Source organism: Cnephaeus nilssonii, assembly GCF_951640355.1.
Source record: "Cnephaeus nilssonii genome assembly, chromosome: 7".
Lineage (NCBI taxonomy): Eukaryota > Metazoa > Chordata > Mammalia > Chiroptera > Vespertilionidae > Cnephaeus > Cnephaeus nilssonii.
In genome coordinates, this window is record NC_137078.1 from 81,342,462 (window position 1) to 81,361,864 (window position 19,403).

The following is a 19,403-nucleotide window of genomic DNA, read 5'->3' on the forward strand; positions in this document are numbered from 1 at the left end:
GGGGAGGACAACCCTTGGCTCCGTGCCCGGCAGCACGTGGAGTCCTGGGCGCCGTGTGGGGCTGTGGGGTGGCGGGACACGGACGCTAAGCCGGGACGCATTTCTCACCCGCGGCGTCTCCGTGTCCCTGGCCACAGCCTTCAACTTCAGAAAGGCCCCGCCCCCCATCCCGCCGGGGAGCCAGGCCCCGCCCCGCATCTCCATCACCGCCCAGAGCAGCACTGACTCTGCCCACGAGAGCTTCACGGCGGCCGAGGGCCCCGCCCGGCGCTGCAGCTCCGCCGATGGGCTGGATGGCCCCGCCATGGGCGCGCGCACTCTGGAGTTGGCGCCGGTGCCACCTCGGGCCAGCCCCAAGCCCCCGACACTCATCATCAAGACCATTCCTGGCAGGGAGGAGCTGCGGAGCCTGGCGCGGCAGCGGAAGTGGCGGCCGTCCATCGGGGTGCAGGTATGGAAGGAGGAGGGCCGACGGGAACTCGGGCCGGGTCGGTTGGGGATGGGTGGAGTGGGCCATCGGGGCCTTCTGGATACATAGACCTTGTCCTTGGCTTACTCTGAGCTGCAGGTAGCCCCTGGGCCTGCTCATGGACAGGGCTGCTCCAACCAGCCCCGGTCCACACCTTTGTCCTTCTTCCTGGCACCATCATCCCTACTGGCGCGTGGAGAGTGGTTCCCAGAATTGGCCACCTGGATGCCGCTGACTCCTGAGTCTCTCATCTTGTTCAGGCAGATTGTCTTTGCAGGATCTGCCAGCTGGCTGCGGGGTGTGTGTGTGTGTGTGTGTGTGTGTGTGTGTGTGTCAAACATTGCTGGCCTTTCTCCCTGGGAAGGGCTTGCGTCCCTGGTCTAGCCCCCAGCCACTGACTCCCCAACTTTGCCACCAGGTGGAGACTATCTCAGACTCGGACACGGAGAACAGGAGTCGAAGAGAGTTCCACTCCATAGGCGTCCAGGTGGAAGAGGACAAGAGGTAGGTCTGAGTGGGGCCATCCTAAGCTTCCTTGGCGGGGAAGAGGAGAGAAGGCTGCGTATCGACTCCATTGGCCTGGTCTCCCTGGGCACTCTCTCTTCCTGGCTGAGACCACACCCTTTTAATGGGGAGGAGTCGGAGCAGCCACTGGGGTTATCCACCGATAGGCAGTCATCACATCTAAAGTGAGTTCTCCTTATACCCATGCCTGTCCCCGGTGGTCTGAGGTGGACAGGAGCTGCACAGAGGTTGAGGGCAGGGAGTGGTAGGGAGAGGTAAGAGGTAGGTGCCGAGCAGGTCTCCAACAATGGTCCTTTACAGGGGATAACAGGATTTTGCCAATCCCTTGTTAACTTCCTGTGGTGTCCAAGTATGTGAGCTCAGAGAAAAACAAATAAATGAAGATTGCCTCTCAGGGGCCCCTGGCACACATAGCACTCCTCTTCACCTGGCTCACACAGCACTGAACCAGGTGGGGGTACCTATAATAAGCCTGAGTCATTGGTGTACCCGAGATGGTGGCATTACCCACAGCCAGCATTCTGGCATTAGGTGGCCTCAGAAACATTGCTTCCGTAATTTCTCCTGGGAAAACTAGCATTGTGAGCTCTGGAGGGAATACCGGGACAAGTCCCTCTGTTGTTGAGTTCCTGTGGGAAGATGCTTTCTTTGATGACCAGGTGGCAGTGTCCGTGTGGCCCATCTGCCCTCTGGGCTACAATGCTACCAGGCCGGTGGCCCTAAGTATGGTTTCTGGGGATCTGCCTGAGGCTGGCTGTAAGAGTTACATGGTAATCCATGTTGTTCAAGCCATACCCACTGGAGGAATGAAACTAGAGTCCCAGTAGCAGTCCCTTGCAGCGCTGTTCCAGTTGCCGTTGTTGGGCCTCCCCTAAAGTCCCCCCAACTGTTTCTGGGAACTCCTGGAGTGTCTTGTGTGTGTGCCTGATCAAATGTTTTTCTCCACTCTTACTCTAGCTCTTCCTGCGGCTCCACATACTCTTGAGACTGTAAATGCCACCATCAAGGATGGCAAAAATTTGCTTTTGTTGCCCCCCCCCCCCATCACTCCTGAAAGCTATTATCCTCCAAACCCTTATTATTGCGCAAAGATCACAGAAAAGTAGCACTTTCTGGCCAACTTGATGGTCTATGACTTGAGTTTCTTGAGAGGTGTGTTAGGAGGTATGGATGGGTGCAGCTCTGTGTTTAGAACCCTTGCCCCCCTCTAATGGATCATAAACCAAGCCCATGTGCTCCTCACTCACTCCCAATGAGGCTTCTTGGTCCCTCACCCAGATACACCTCTGGGGTCCTCCTATTCCTCCTAACAAGCCCGAATCCTAAGAAGAGTGCAGTAGGCATTCTACTGAGACTCTGGCTAAACCAGCAAATTCTGTCATTCATTCATTGAGTCATTCATTCAGAAAATACTTATTAAGCATATGACAGCTCCTGTTAAATGCTCAGGGAAATATCAAAGACCTGACTCTTGACCTCACAGAAGTTATGGTCTAGAGAGGAATCAAAGCAATGAATAAATCATCCATGAATAAAAATATGATTACTCATTGCAGTATAACATATAATGGGGTATTATTTCACATTATGGTGGGAGTATGAAAGAAAAAAAAGCAGGAGCTGAGAGAGAAAGGACCTTATTTAAGTTAAGCAGGAGACATTTAAGCCGAGACTTGTGGATTGACTAGAAACACTCAGGTGATGAGGGGTGGGGGCGGGGCGGATCTTTCCTGTTAGAGGGAACAGCATATGTGAAGGTGCTGGGGCAGGAAAGAGTTTGACCTGCATCAGGAACTAAAAGGAGGCTTATGTGGCCGGTGTGGAATGGGGCAGTGGCAGGGGCCAGGTCATGCCGAGCATGGGCATGATAAAGAAGTAGAATTTAATTATAACTAATAAGTAGCTATTAAGAGGTTAAAGGAGTGTGACATGATCTAATTTATGTTTATAAAAGATCACGAGCTGCTGAGTGGAGAATGAATTTGAGGGAAGTAATAGTAGATATGGAGGAGAAAGGTGATGGTCTTTTGCATTATGGGAGATCTTGTGTTGGGGATTTTTTTTCTATTGTACTTTATAATTGGGCACTGCTAATGTATGGGGACACTGTTAAGTTTTATATATTGGTTTTATAATTAGCAACTTTGCTGCTGTCTTTTATTAGAACTCATAGTTTATCTGACAATCATGATAGGTTCTCCATATAGTCAGTGTTTTTTTTTTCTGCAAATAAGGACATTTGTTTAAATCTGTGTTTTTTTTTTTAATTTCTTTTTGTAATAGTGCATTGAATAGGACTTCTAGTTTGCTGTTGAGTGTACCACACCTGTCCCAATCCTGATGTTAGTGGATATCTTCTCAGTTCTCACTCATAAGTATGATGATGTTTGCTACAGATTTTGATGAATACTATTTATCAGGTTGAGGAAATTCCCTTCTATTCCTAGTTGGCTAAGAGTTTTCATTTTAATTAAAAAAAAATAAAATGAGAGTGGAATTTTATTGAATGCTTTTTTTCAGAAACTACTTAGATGATCATATATTTTTCTCTTTTCATTTGTAGCATGGTGAATTATATCAAATGAATTTTTCCATGTTGACCCATTCTTTCATTCCTGGATAAATCCTACTTGATACTATTATCAGTTGGGATTAAGTTTAGCTGTGAGTAATAGGGCCTCGATAATGTCTTAATGTTTTTCCCTGTCGTAAAAAAAAGAAGAAGCCCAGCCTGGCCAATGTTGCTTAGTGGTTGAGTGTTGACCAATGAAGGTTGAGGTTTGATTCCCTGTTAGGGCATATGCCTGGGTTTTGGGCTTGATCCCCAGTGTGATATGTGCAGGAGGTAGATGATCAATGATTCTCTCTCATCGTTGATTTTTCTTTCTCTCTCTTCCTCTCCCTTCCTCTCTGAAATCAATAAAAAATATATATATATATTTTAAAAAGCCTGGATATAGAAGTGAAGTGTCAGACCTGAGGCTGCTTCTATCTTATGCATTCCCACCCTTTGTGTATCATCTCATATCCAAGCAGCTATAGGTCAAGCTCTAGCCAGTCTGCATTCTGAGCAGTAGGAGGGAAGAAGAGAGAAGGGGTGCAGTCTTTCCTTTTTAATAAGACTTCCTGACAGTTACACACAACACTTTCACCTACATCACATTGAAACCTCATCACCTGGTGGTATCTAGCTGCAAGAGAGGCTGTGGAATAGACAAAGAGAAGAATGGATATATTGAACTCTAGCAGTTTTGGTCACAGACTTGTTGGATTATTTTTATATACCTTGTTGGATTTTTGAATAACTATTACTTTACTTAAGATTTTTATATCTGTGTTCATAGCTGATATTGGCCTTTTATTTTGCTTTTATTGTTGTTAGTTCAGGTATTTATGCTAGATTTCTAAAATGAGTTTGACAGCACTCTCTGTGTTTTGTTCTTTGGAACAATTTGTGTAAAGTAGGAATTATCTATTCCTTAAAGGTTTGGTAAAGGTTGCCCATAAAACTACCTCAGCCTGATGCCTTTAGGGGATAGGAGAAACTTAAAAAAAACAAAACATTTTATTGATTTCAGAGAGGGGAAGGGTGAGAGATATAGAAACATTCATTGGCTGCTTCCTGCTAGGGATTGAGCCCGTAAACCGGGCATGTACCCTGACCAAGGAATTGAACCGGCATCCTCCTGGAGCATGAGATGACGCTCAACTAACCCAGCCACACAGGCCAACCAGGAGAAACTTTTTGAACTACAGCTTCAGTTTCTTTAGTGGTTATTGATCTGTTCTGGTTTCATTTTCCTTCTTGAGTTAATTTTGGTGATTTATATTTTTCTAAAAAAAATGGACCAATTTACAAAAATTGACAATTTTCAAAAATTTTGGCACAAATATTCTGTTATAGTATTACAATTCTATAAACTTATGAAAAGGGGCATAATCTAAAGGTTATGCCCCTTTTCATTCCTTCCTTCCTTTCTAGAACAATCTTGTCTGAGGTTTGTATATTTTATCATCCTATATAATAAAAGACTAATATGCAAATCGACCGAATGGCAGAATGACCGGTGGAACGACTGGTCACTATGACGTGCACTGACCACCAGGGGAGCAGATGCTCAACACAAGAGCTGCGCTCAGCCTGCAGGCCCCAGGCCAGCCAAGGCGGGTGCCAGCGGGGGCCTGCTGATCGCCCCGCAGAGGGAGGCGACTGGCGGCGGTGGATAGCGGGGCTGGCCAGCGAGTGGGTGGCGGTGGGGGCAGGGCCGGCGAGCGGGTGGTGCTAGGCCAGCCAAGGTGGGTGTCAGCGGGGGCCTCCTGATCGCCCCGCCAGTTGCCCCACAGATCGGCCCTGATCGCCGGCCAGGCCTAGGGACCCTACCCATGCATGAATTTCGTGCACCGGGCCTCTAGTTTAAATGTATTCATTAAGTTATATTTTATTAGTCTTAAAAAAACTAGCTTTTGGTTTCCGTGAGCATCTCTATTGTTTGTTTCTATTTTATCATTAATATTTCCTGCCATCTACTACTTTTGTGTTATTATATTCTTTCTTCTACCATCTTTGTCTTTTTTTCAGCCTCTTGAACATAATTTATTTTCTAACGTGTGCTTTTAAAGCTATAAATTCCCTTGTAACTGTTACAGCTGCTGCTCGTAGGTTTTGAGATGCACTATTTTCATTGTTTAATTTGAAATGGTTTGTAACTTTCATCATAATTTCCTTTTTAACTTGTGAATTATTTAGACTTTTTTTTTTAGTTTTCAAATGTATTTTTTGGGGAGAGGGTCTACCTTTTCACTCTTGATTTCTAAATTTGCTACATTGTGGTCATAGTATGCCTTCTGTATGATATTTATTCCATAGAATTTGGCGAGGCTTCCTCCCTCATCTATACTTATAATAGACAAATATGTAAATTGACCATACCTCCACAACACCCACAGCCAATCAGGAGTGAGTATGCAAATTAACCCGACAAAGATGGCAGGCCTGTGGCTAGCACGTGTGCACGCCAGCGCCGAGCTGCCAGGGTCCCGGGGATGCCACTGGAGTGTCCAGTCCTGTCAGCCCAGCCTGGGGGTGGCTGGAGTTCGCAGTCCTTTTGGTTTGTGCAGCCCCTGGACTGGGAGCGGAAAACAAGAGTGCGGGGAGCACCAGGAATTCTGAGAATCATAGTTCTGGTGTTAGACATGTTGTGGGATCTCCTAGATACTAGAGCAAAGTGAGCCTGGAGCAAGTTACTGTTGTGGGTGGGGCATGGAGGGAAAGCAAAGGTGAGAGACATAAGTAAAGCCAGAGTGTCGAGGAAAAATTAAAGGGAAGATATCCTGCAATTTCTAGTAAATCTCTACCAATGGAGCAAAAAAAAAAAAAGACCTCTATTATTCTGCGAGCACCAAACCTAACTGGGTTGGGGTCTTAGTCAATCCACTCATATGATTGCAAAGACAGACAGAAACTCCCAGATTGGAGAGGGCTCCCCTGAGGGCTCCCAGATTGGAGAGGGTGCAGGTTGGGTTGAGGGACCCAACCCCCGTGCACGAATCTTCGTGCACCGGGCCCCTAGTATGCACATATAAGTAATATGATCAGACATGTAAACATTTTTCAAATGTTTATCCTCAATTTTTTTTTGGTTTCTTTATCTTCAGTTTTTTTGGGTTTCATCTACCATTTCTGAGAAAGGTGTATTAAAATGTCTCCCCATTACTTTTCATGTTCCCTGGTAATTTTATTAATATTTTTAGTTTGATAAAGTGCTATTTAGAAGTGTTCAAGCTTATGATTGTTGTATCTTCTTGGTAGGTTGGCCCTTTTATTATGAAACTAGAGGCCTGGTGCACGAAATTCGTGCATGGGTAGGGTCCCTAGGCCTGGCCAGCAATCAGGGCTGATTGGGGCCTTCCGAGTGCTGTCTGGGGCCTTCTTTCATTCCGCCACTCCCTGGTGGTCAGGCGTATGTCATAGTGAGCGATCAACCTCCTGGTATCCCGGTCGAACTCCCAAGGGGACAATTTGCATATTAGGCTTTTATACATATACTAATAGGCTGCTTTTCATCTTTACTAATGGCTTTTGCCTAGAATTATGTTTTGTCTGATTTTATTGCTATGGCTGCTTTCTTTTGGTTAATTTTCCAATTTATCTTTTTCATCTTTTATTTTCAACCTTCCTATATTCTCCTGTTTAGATGTGTTGCTTGTAAGCAGTATGGACCTAGAGTTTAGTAGACATATTTCATCCAGTTATATGTATTTTGATTACGGATTTATTTCTGTCATCTCTTTAAAAATTTTCCATTTGATATGCTTTTTTTTGCTGTGCCCCTCTCCTACTTTTTTGCCTTCAATTGAACTGATCAAATTTATTTTATCTCTCTTTTTTCCCCCTCCACTGGCTGGGAAGTACATTTGAGTGATAATTTTTCTCAAAATTTTAACAAATGTACTTAGTTTATATTTTTCTAATAGTCTAAAATTTGTCATTATTTCTATCCTTCTTAGGTACAAAACAAGTACTTTGAACACTTTAATTTCCTTTTTTACTCCCTCCTCCCATCTTCCATGTTATATATTTATCTAGTATTTTGATTATACCTCTTTTTAAAAAACTCTTCTAAATCAGTTGTTGTTATATCTTTTATAGTTTAATATTTAGTTTTGCAAACATGTTTTAACAATTTATGTGTTCACTATTGTTTGTTACTGCCCACTCCTTCCTCATGGGTTCAATTTCCTTTATGCTGAAGTACTTCTTGAGCTTGAGACCAGTTTTAGAGTTAATATCTCAGCTTGAGGTTTCTATATTTCACTGGTAGTACTCATTTGAACCCCACACCCACACAAAAAACAGCCTTAATGTTTTGTTTTCTCAGCATCTTATTTCTTAGCCACTTTCCTGAATCATGGTGTGAGTTTTCAAGTCCAAGTTTGTAAACAAAATGACCGTTCTTGGCTGCTGGCTTTATGCATAGGGTCTCCTTCCAGCTCACCAGATGCACAAGTTTGGGGTCTCTCCTCTTATTCTTCCTGGGTGTCACCATCTAGCCTCTAGCCTATGTCTGGCCTGATATTCCTGTGGCTCATTTGGCTTAGATCCCCTCTCACTGCTCGTGTTTTGAATTTCCTTTTTGTTCTAGTACCTGAAGATTTCTCTTTTCTATTTCAGGCTTGGCATTATAGCAAACCCACCTTTCCCACTTTATGTTAGCCAGCATTTCTAAATGTTTAAGGGGTGGGTGGGAGCTTCCCAAGTTGGTTCAATCTACAGTATTGATCAGTTGTCTGGACTAGGCTGATAGCAGCAGATACAGGGAGAAGTGGACCAATTTGAGAAGCATTTGGAGTGAAGTCAGGAAGGGCAGGGACAGGCAGACAATGAGGTCGTCTTTGCTCTTGTGTAGGTATTCAGGGAGTTCTTGGTGGCGTGGGCCAGTGAGATGGTGTTGGGTAAATGCGTAAAGAACTGAATTACTTGGGATGATCACATTGGAAACTCAGAGGGGGTGACAGGTGGGGAGAGAAGAAATCTGGCACATCTTTCTGGCCAGGCTCCCTTGCTTGTCGGCTGAAGGCATCCTTAGTTATACACCTGCTCTATCCTTTCTGTCCCTTATGTCCCTGGCACTTTCAGTCTGACTTACCACACACCATGCCCCAACTGGCACATAAAAGTGAACCATGAATACCAGCAGCCTTTCTAGGCAAATATCGAGGACTAGCTGCCCCCCTCCCCGCACCCGCTGCCACCCCATTTTCTTGGACTTTCTTGTTTTTGCTCTCATCTCACTGGTCCCAGTATCTCTCTCTCTGTCTCTCTCTATCTCTCTGTCTCTCCCCACCCCTCTCTCTCTGTCCCCTTTGGTTTTAAAACTTGCCAGGGAGGAAAGGTCTCTATTTCTGCCTTTCAGACTGTTCCTTGCTAACCTATTGGGTGAGGAGTTCAGAGTTATTGCCTCTGATACCTGGGAGTCATCTGCAGGGACTTCCAGTTGTCCATCATTAGTGGTGACTTGGCTTAGAAATACACAGGGGTGGGAGTTGGTGCTCCTTCAGTTCCATCTCCACTGCACCTCCACCCAAATATTTATTGTAACCCTATTATTTGTCAGTTACTCTGCTGGGCCCTGAGGATACAAAGGTGAGCAGAACACACAGCCCCTGCCCTGTGAAGCTTATAGCCATGTTCACCTAAGAAACTCATAATGAAGTAGGAAAAAATATTATGTTATTTATTTGAAATTTAAATTTAACTGGAGTCCTGTATTTATTCTGACAACCCTACTTTTGCCCACTGTGCCCAGTCAGGGCCGTCTGGAGAGCTCTGTGTAGGAAAGTCATCCTATACCATGATCTTTCCTTAGGATCATGGTCATCTCTGGTTTTGGGACCTTGAGAAGGGAGTGTGCTGAAAGAACAGAGCCCCTTGAGCGTTGGGAAGGAAGCTTGCATCCTCATGAAGCTATATTCCAATAATAGTCCTGCAAAAACATTGAGCTGCTAACTGACCACAAGCCCTGATTGCTGAAGAATGGACACTGCCTCCATTCTTCAGCTATCAACTCCAAGATGGTTTCGGACTGACCATCATGACTCTACTTAAATCTCCCACCCTATCATAGCCCCCTAGGATGGAGTGGGGGGACTCAGGGACCCCAGTTGGTTCTATGTTTAAGTTCCTAGATGCTTTCTCAAAGCGGGAGCCAGCACAATGGCTGAGCCTTGCTGAAATGTCCCTGCGCTTACTCCGCCGCCCCCCCGCCCCCGCCCACTCCCCCCACATCCCCTGTCATCCTGCTGCCAAGTACTCTTGGCAAAACCTCTTGACAACTCCTGGATGTTGAGCATTCCTTAGACACTGTGTCTCCTGGGATGAACCAGTTTTTTTCCCAGAGCCTCTTGTGTTTTCCCCTAGAGAATCACAGTAGAAATGTCTCCCTGAAGTAACCATGATAACAACTTTCAGAATAATCAAAAATGTGATCACTGTGGCCCTAAATAACTCGAGGGGAGGAAGCCTCCTCAACTTTGTCAAAAAGCTTGGGGAGAAAATATTGGAAAAGGCATTGTTATAAATTAGTGACAATTCGTAACTGAAGTTACTTTCTGTTCTATGTTTACAGCATTGGTGAGGACCACAGTGGATACTGCCAAATGCAAAACTAAATAGGGACATAAGCCCTGAACTTCACTACCCTGAAAATGCATCTATTATAGTTAGGATTAGATTTGGCTGTGAGTTACAGAAAACCCCCAAATGACAGTGACTTAAATATAATAAATGTTTATTTCTCTTTTGCTTAGAAGAAGTCCGGAGAGAGAGTCAACTGAGGGGCTGTTAGGTGTTCTACAGTGTCAGGACCCAGGCTTCCACTATTTTATTGCTCCTCCATCCTGATTTCCATCTCATGTTCCAAGATGGCTGCTTGAGGTCCAGCCATCACGTCTGTATTCTGGTCAGCAGGGAGGAGGAAGGAACAAAGAAGGGCATGTTCTCCTTTTAAGAACATTTCCTGGCCCAGCCAGCACGGCTCCGTGGTTGAGCGTTGACCTAGGACAGTGATGGGCAACCTTTTGAGCTTGGTGTGTCAAACTTCGCCAAAAAACTGAGCATAACTCGGGTAGTGTGTCACTTTGAGGAAAAAACATTATTTCGCAAATGTTTCATCCTCAGGAGCAGCAAATGTTTCATCCTCAGCATGCGGCCGCCTCAGCGGCCGCGTGTCATCAGAAATGTCATAGGTTCGCCATCACTGACCTAGGAACTAGGAGGTCACGGTTCAATTCCCAGTCAGGGCACATGCCTGGGTTGCGGGCTCGATCTCCAGTGTGGGGGTGCAAGAGGCAGCCAATCAGTGATTCTCTCTCATCATTGATGTTTCTATCTCTCTCTCTCTCTCTCTCAATAAAAATAATATTTTTTTAAAAAAGAAGAACATTTCCTGGAAGTTGCACATACAACTTCTGCTTATATCCTGCCTAGAACTTAGCCATACATGGCTACATCTAGCTGCAAGGGAGATTGGTAAACAAATCTTTATTAGAAGTGGCCATGTGTCCATCCTAAAATCGTGGGATTTTATTACTTAGGAAGAATGGATGGTGGGGATTATTAGTGTTCTCTACCATCCTTTCTTCCAGTCAGCTAACATTTAAGGATGAGTAACTGCCCTATTTAGTAAGGGAGATAGATATGCAAATAACTTACTGCAATACAATGGGATATGGAGTATAAAAGAGGTTTTATTCAGAGTGCTGTGGGAGAACAGATGGAAATGATCAACAGCAATCATAATAATGAACAACGACAATGCCCTAGCTGGGTTCTCAGTGCTACATTCCCATGATTTCATTTGTCCAGCTTCCTTCCTTTTCAGCAAGAGCTACAATCCTCTCTGCCTCTCCATATAGCAGCTAACATTTACAATGGGCAGCCCAGGTGCTGCTCTAAGTTTCTTACATGTATTGTCTCATAACAATCCTAGGAGCAGGTACTATTATCATTCTTCTTTATATGTGAGGAAACTGAGGCACAAGCCATAGTGCTGGGTGTTGGACCCAGGAAGTCTGGCTCCAGAGTAGGGTGCTTAACCACTCTGCTAGGCTACTCCCCTAAAGCTGCTTGTTTTCATTCCTTCCCCCACTTCTCCACCCCCAAGTATCCAGCATTCTTTCTGCTCACTTTATTATAATGACTGAGGTCATCGGGTGGGACCTCTCTCCACTTCTGGACCAACTCCTCACTTACTTGCATCTCTTCCCTTTCCTCCTCCACCAGTCCTGCCTCAGGGGTGAGTCATCTTTCTTCCTGATTAAAGCCTCCCCTCTCCCTCAGTCCTAGGTGGGCAGTGGAGTGTTTGAGAGCTGGCCTCGCAGCCATATTGTACTAATTTGATAAATGTCTGATCTTAGGGAGTCACTTAACCTAAGTCTCTGTTTTCTCATCTGTAAGTAGGGGTAGTACTATCACTCTTATCATGGGACTATTTGTGAGGATTGAGCGTGTTAATTCACGTACAGTGTTTAGCATATACTAAGTGCTCACTGAGTGTTAGTTATTATCTGCTAGAAGCCCGGTGCACGGATTCTTGCACTGGTGGAGTCCCTCGGCCTGGCCTGCAGGGATTGGGCCGAACCAGCTCTCCGACATTCCCTGAGGGGTCCCAGATTGTGAGAGGGTGCAGGCCAGGCCGAGGGACCCCACCGGTGCACGATCGGGGTGGGGAGGGACCGCAGGAGGACTCCAGGGCGTGTTTGGCCCATCTCACCCAGTCTCGGTGGGCCAGACCCCAGCAGCAAGCTAACCTACTGGTTGAAGCGTCTGCCCCCTGGTGGTCAGTGCATGTCATATGACTGGTTGAACGAATGGTTGGACACTTAGCATATTAGGCTTTTATTATACAGGATTCCCCTATTTTCTGGTTCCTTGGACTACTCTCTTCTATACCTTCAATTGATTTCTCTTTACAAGTTGTATTAATTTCCTATTGGTGCTGTAATAAATGACCACAAATTTAGTGGCCTCCAATAGTACATATTTATTACTAGAGGTCCCGGTACATGAAATTGGTGCACAGGTAGGGTCCCTAGGCCTGGTCGGTGATCAGAGCTGATCTGTGGGTCGACTGGCAGGGCGATTAGGGGGCCCCCACTGGCACCTGCCTTGGCTGGCCTGGCGCTGCCCACTTGCCAGCCCTGTCCCCCGCCGCCGTCACCGGTAGCCTCCCATTTCAGGGCAACCAGCGGGGCAATCGGGGGCCCCCTGCTCCCACCCACCTTGGCTAGCCTGGGGCCTGCAGGCTTGGGGCAGCTCCTGCATTGAGCATCTGCCCTCTGGTGATCAGTGCACGTCATAGCGATCAGTAGTTCCACTGGTCATTCTGCTGGTCATTTAATTTGCATATTAAGCTTTTATTATATAGGATTTTACTAGAGGCACAGTGCACAAATTCGTGCATGGGTGGGGTCCCTCGGCCTGGCCGGTGATCAAGGCCTATCAGGAGGCTGGCTGGCCAGCTGGGGGTGAGGTAATGGGGAGGAACCCTAGGAGGTTGACTGTGGGAGCACACTGACCACCAGGGGCCAGCTCCAGTGTTGAGCGTCTGCCCCCTGGTGGTCAGTGTGCGTCTAGAGGTTGGAAGTCTGAACTGGGTTTCACTGGGCTAAAATCAAGGACTGATCCCTCTGGAGATGCAGGGAAGAATCCATTTAGTCACCTTTTCCAGTTTATAGAGATTGTTTGCATTCCTTGGCTTGTAGCCCACTTCTGTCTTCAAAGCCAGCAATGGCAGGCTCTCCTCACATGGCATCACTCCAACCTTGATTCCATTGCCCCAACTTTTTCTCTGACTCCGACTTTCCTTCTTCCCTCTTTCATTTATAAGGACCTTTGTGATTAAATTAGACACACCTGGATAATCCAGTCTCTTTTCATCTCAAGATCCTTAAATTAATCTACAAAGTCCCTTTTGCCATGGAAGGTAATATCCACAGCTTCAGGGAATTAGGGCATTAACCTCTTTGGATAGCCATTATTCTTTTTACCCCCTCCCCAAGTTCTCCCCCCTTGAGATATGGCTTGTGAGAACCATCCTAAACAAAATACCCCTCTATTCTTTTACCCAGATTTTTGAGATGTAATTGACAAATAAAAAAAATACCTCCCTTAAAGGTACACTGTCATACTAGCCAGTTTGGCTCAGTGGATAGAGCATCAGCCTGTGGACTGAAGGGTCCCAGGTTTGATTCCGGTCAAGGGCACATGCCCAGGTTGTGGGCTCGATCCCCAGTAAGGGTGTGCAAGAGGCAGCCAGTCAATGATTCTCATTATTGATGTTTCTATCTCTCTCTCCCTCTCCCTTCCTCTCTCAAATCAATAAGAATATATATATATATATATATATATATATATATATATTTAAAAAAGGTACACTGTCTTCTCTCTTCCTCCCTTCTCAACAAGCTCTTTTCAAGAGCTGTATTGGCTAGTTTTCTCCACCTCCTGACAACCTGCTATCTGCGTCTGCCCCCATACTCCACCAGTCCGACTTGCCCTCATCACCATTGGCTTCCATATTGCCAAATCAATGGACACCTTTCATTCTTAACCGGCTGCATTTCCCATGTTGGTTGCTCACTCCTTCTTGAGACCCATCTGCCCCCTATCTGCCTTTAAGTGTCTTTGTCCTGGTTTTCTTCCTTGGTCTTTCTGGCTTAGGCACCTTAGGGGGTACACTCTCTCCACCTACCCATGAAATGTCCTTGTTCCCTGGGGTTTTGGATCTTTGTTCCATTGCTCTTCTCTTGGGTGATCTTGTCCCACACTTCCGGTTGTAAATGCCACTTGCACAAGGATGATTGACCCCTGCCTGTGCTGTGAAAATCTCTGGCTGGAAGTGTTGATGAAGATTGTGCTTCCAGTAATCCCATAAACTCAGCTTTGTTGGTCTTTCTTGAAGTAGACCCAATGAGAGAGCTCCTTGAGGTGGGTGCTGACTTGAGAACCATGAAGCCTGGGGTACTTAGGCTTTTGCTCCAGACTGTGTGACCTATTCCGTCAAGAATGTGTGGTCCTTTCAGGACGACCCGAGAGGACAGGTGAAAGGCAGCAAACCCAGTGGTGCCAAAGGACAGACCCATGTTTCATGGCAGTAACAGGAAAGCAAGCAGGGAAGGCATGTCTTCAATACTGCGTTTACTGGGGCAAACCCCACCTTCATCTGTGTGCTTTGCAACTTCTGGAGCTCTGAAGGAGCCACAGGCTACCCGGAGCTCAAAGGCACAGAAATAGTCAAAGGGAGCTAAAGTGCATCCAAACAGTTCAGTTAGATAAGACTCTCACCAGAAACAGAGAACAGTGTAACCCAACGGTGGGGCTGCCTCCAAATGCAGGAAGATTGCTGAGGGAGGTACGGTACAGAGGATGGTCTTGGAGGCAGTCTGGAGGTTCACAGAGGAAGAGGAGACTTGGGCATAGAATGGAAAGGGAGCAAGGAGGAGGAAGCCATTTTAGGCAGGGCAATATCATGGGCAAAGGCTTAGAGTCAGGGCCAGTATAACCTACTTGGGGAACAAGGAGAATGCAGGGGAGATGAGGCTGGAGAGAACTGCATCCAGAGGATAGCCTCGCATGAGGGGAGATGCTAACATAGGAAGCTTGAACTATATCTGGTTGGCATGAGGAAGCTATGGAAAAGGTTTGAGCAGGGGAATGAATTGAACAGAGGTCAATTTCAGGAAGACTACTCCAGTCCTGGGTGGATTGATGAGGGGAGTGTTGAGTACGAGATCTTAAAATATGCAAGATGTAATTTTAGAGAGAAGAGGAACCTTGGCAATTACTGGTCCATTCCTATCATTTTATATAGTGTGTGCATATTTATGTGTCATATATAATCATGTTTTATATATGCACACATGCATATATTAAATGGCCTAGCAAGAGGGTGAGTGACTTCCCAAAGGCACATAGCAACAAGACCAGCGTTAGTACTCAGGTCAGACTCCTAATCCAGTGCTCTCCCGTGCCCTACTCAGTAGAGGCAGAGGTGTGTAAAAGGAGGCTGATCCATCAGTCAAGGCAGAGAGTGATGCAAGTCTTGACCAGGGCAGGACAGGGCAGACACCAAGGTGAAGACCATGTGCGAGGCAATGTGATATATTCTTTCTCTCTCTCTGGGTGGGGGTTGGGACATAGGGCTTGTTGGAGACTGCACATGAGCGCATCTCTTTTTCCTGGGTCCTGCAGCATCCTTCTGGGCCTGGTTTCTATGGCAACAGCTCCCAGCAGGCAGCCTGCCAGCTGGAGGGAAGCAGGCAGGCAAGGCAGGCAGGGAGAGAAGGCCTGGGCAGCAAGAGGAAGGCTGAAGTTGTGGGGGTTGGGGGAACCTCCTGGGAAGCTGGAGGGGCCCCCAGAGCTGGTCCCCAGCCCCTCTCTCCTGATAATATGAGTAGAGTTTGCTTAGGACACAAGTGCCTTTCTTTTGTGATCCTTGAAATCCCAGACCTCAAACTTCTGTTCACCTCTCCACCCACCCCTACATCTCCGGACTCCCACTTCAAGTATAGTCTGACCCCAGCCTCATGCACTTCAGGGGCCACTGATTTCTTCCTAGAACCCAGAGGGGGAAAAGAACAAGGCCATTTGACTTTCTGTTTTGCATATGATTTGCTTATTATTAACTCAAAGAAGAAATTTCCAGGCCTTATGCCATTCCTGCCAACAACTTAATTCAACTCCATTGGCACCGGCTGACTGTGTCTGGCCAGGCTCTGGGCTGAGCCACGGGGTCCCTAGAGGAGGAGAAGTCCTCCCAGCTGCTTCCACCTCCCTTCTCCCCAGCTGCTCCAAGGCAGTTCTTCCTGATGTTCCAGCAGCTGGTGCCTTGGGAAGTACTTGGGCTGTGGAGCAAGCCGCAGCCCGTGGTCCAAATGCTGGCTCTGCTTCTTGATTGCTGGGGACCCATGGGCCTCTCTGGGCCTTAATTTATTCATCTCTGCAGGGCTGAGGACCTACCTGTACAGCTGGTGTCAATAAGCAGACACAGCATTTGTTAAGGTGCTGAAATAACCCCTGTATTCATTGGCAAATACCCTAGCTCCTCCCTGGCCCCTCTGGTACCCCACCCCCAACCCAGCTTCTGCAGGGAGATGCTGTAGCACTCGGGCTGTGCCTGTTTCCATTGGTATATGCCAGCAGCTGTTGTATCACCCTGTCCAGAGGCGATGCAACAGGTAGGTATATGATGTACCCACCTGTTACAAGGACTAATATAGTTAAGGTCATGTAGGTTTCCTTTCTCAACCCTTTTCCTGTTAGCCTGGGGTGGGGGTGAAGGCTGGGGTGATACTCAGTAAGGGCAGAGATAACAGCCACCTCTCTCACCAGGCGGGCAAGGTTCAAGCGCTCCAACAGTGTGACGGCTGGCGTGCAGGCAGACCTGGAGCTGGAGGGCCTGGCCGGCCTGGCCTCGGTGGCCACAGAAGACAAGGCCCTGCAGTTCGGACGCTCCTTCCAGAGGCACGCCTCTGAACCCCAGCCCGGACCCCGGGCCCCCACCTACTCAGTCTTCCGCACGGTCCACACGCAGGGCCAGTGGGCCTACCGCGAGGGCTACCCACTGCCGTACGAGCCGCCGGCCACCGATGGGTCACCAGGCCCTGCCCCTGCCCCCACCCCGGGCCCTGGGGCAGGCCGCCGGGACTCCTGGATGGAGCGTGGCTCCCGTAGCCTCCCCGACTCAGGCCGCACGTCCCCCTGCCCGCGGGACGGCGAGTGGTTCATCAAGATGCTGAGGGCGGAGGTGGAGAAGCTGGAGCACTGGTGCCAGCAGATGGAACGCGAGGCGGAGGACTACGAGCTGCCCGAGGAGAGTGAGTGAGAGCACTCTGCATGGAGGGATCGCGGCTGGGAGCTCTCTGGTTGGACGTGAGGGTGCCGTCCTAGGGGTTTGGTTCTCTAGCACCAAACCTTGGTGGGTCCCCATTGGCAGCAGGGCGTTCTGGAGCTCCTGGCAGGAAGCAGGGAGCAGCTTTAGAGGCCAGGCTGGGACTGGGGAAAGGGACCAGGCCGGGCCTCTAGGGCAGTGGTCGGCAAACTCATTAGTCAACGGAGCCAAATATCAACAGTACAACGATTGAAATTTCTTTTGAGAGCCAAATTTTTTAAACTTAAACTTCTTCTAACGCCACTTCTTCAAAATAGACTCGCCCAGGCCGTGGTATTTTGTGGAAGAGCCACACTCAAGGGGCCAAAGAGCCGCATGTGGCTGGCGAGCCACAGTTTGCCGACCACGGCTCTAGGAGTTAGCTGCCAGCCCATGGCAGCCAAGGGAATTCTTCCCCTCTGCGGGGTGTGGGGGCCTGGACCTGCGCCAGGACTTAAGACAGGGGCAGGCCGTGCACAATGTCAGGCTGTGTCTCAGGCACCGGTGAAGACTAAGCCAGGAAGACATGGCCCTTCCCTGCAAGTTCAGTCCGAGGGGAGATACAGTCTTACCCCAGAACCCCAAGGATGGGATAGTGACCCGTGAGACGGGGGTCATACGTGAAATTTAGTCATTCTTAAGGAGTCAAGGAGCCGCACACGGTGGTCATGGAGCGAGTGCCTGCTTGCCATAGGGCTGTTGGGCTTGGCTGGGACTGGTGTTCTCAGTTCTCTGACCCGGGAGGATAAGCAGCTTAAGAAATGTAGGTTGTATGAAGGAAGAAATGTCCGTGTGAAGTAGGATAGGAGCGGCTTGTTAGGAACCCAGGGGTAGGATGGGGAGGGGCAGGAGGAGACACACATAGAAAATGTCAGGTAATGGAAGGGCAAGAGTCAGTCCGGGCAGACTTCCTGGAGGCGGGGGAAGGAAAGCCATCATTCCCCTCCTTGAATCTGCTTCTGCTCCCCAGTCCTGGAGAAGATCCGCAGTGCTGTGGGCAGCACGCAGCTTCTCCTGTCCCAGAAGGTTCAGCAGTTCTTCAGGCTGTGTCAGCAGAGCATGGTGAGTGCCCCTGGGTGCGAGCCTGTCAGACGTGTGCCTGGAAGGTGCCCAGTGTGTGTGTGTGTGTGTGTGTGTGCGCGCGTGCGTGCCTGGAGGCGGGACCAGGTGTTTGTACCCAGGAGTGAGAAGCCTGGGCTTTCTTGCCTCCCTGCCTCCCACTCCCCCCACCCATCCCCACTCTCCCAAGTTGAGCTTCCTGGCAGTGAGGGTGGGTGGGGCTTTCCCGGGTCCTGGCTGGGCCTCAGACATTCCTGACTGGCTGCCTCTCCTATGTCTCCTTCCTCTGCAGGACCCCACTGCGTTCCCTGTGCCCACCTTCCAGGACCTGGCGGGTTTCTGGGACCTCCTGCAGCTCTCGATCGAGGATGTGACCCTCAAGTTCCTGGAGCTACAGCAACTCAAGGCCAACAGCTGGAAACTCCTGGAGCCTAAGGTGGGGGAAGGTCCCTTGAAGCCAAGAGTCAGACCCTGGAAAATGCCCTTCCCCATGGAGGCATGTTGGGGGTGGGGGTAGGGGGACCGGAGGAGACCCATGGGCAGCAAAGGCAGCCCTGGACAGGTGATGGTGACCACCTTCTTCCAAAATGACCACCCTTGGTCCCTGCTGTCTGCTTGGCCCTAGTGCTCATCGCTGCCGAAGCTGCCAGAACCCGAGGTGGCGGCAGCAGGTTGAGGGAGTGGACCTAGAGCTTCCCGAAGGGCGGGCTGCCCTCAGCTCGGACCTAGAGGGTCCCCTCAGCCGTCATCTCACTAGACCTTGTCGTGATGGGCCCCAAAGCCCGGCGTGTGCACCCCCATGGCCTTGTCTGCGGCCCTCCCAGACCTGGAGTGAAGCACACACTGATTCGGAACGGCGCCACCAAGGGGCGTTCGAATCAATATTTTTTTTAAAAAAGAAACGTGGGTTTTGACCTTGTGGG

At 48.4% G+C, this 19,403-nt stretch overlaps 1 protein-coding gene across 2 annotated transcripts in view; it reads left to right on the forward strand.

Annotated features, from left to right (window-relative positions):
* The window catches only part of DLGAP3 (DLG associated protein 3), a gene marked incomplete at its 5' end in the record, with an annotated part of 35,669 nt that overhangs the window by 15,689 nt on the left and 577 nt on the right, over positions 1–19,403 (forward strand). The window contains 5 exons of one of the 2 annotated variants that reach the window (XM_079778268.1): positions 138–451; positions 888–973; positions 16,884–17,368; positions 18,392–18,483; positions 18,773–18,916. In XM_079778268.1, the coding sequence (XP_079634394.1) occupies positions 138–451; positions 888–973; positions 16,884–17,368; positions 18,392–18,483; positions 18,773–18,916 (1,121 nt within the window). The remainder of the gene's footprint in view (positions 1–137; positions 452–887; positions 974–16,883; positions 17,369–18,391; positions 18,484–18,772; positions 18,917–19,403) is intronic. The other variant, XM_079778269.1, reaches the window with a different exon arrangement.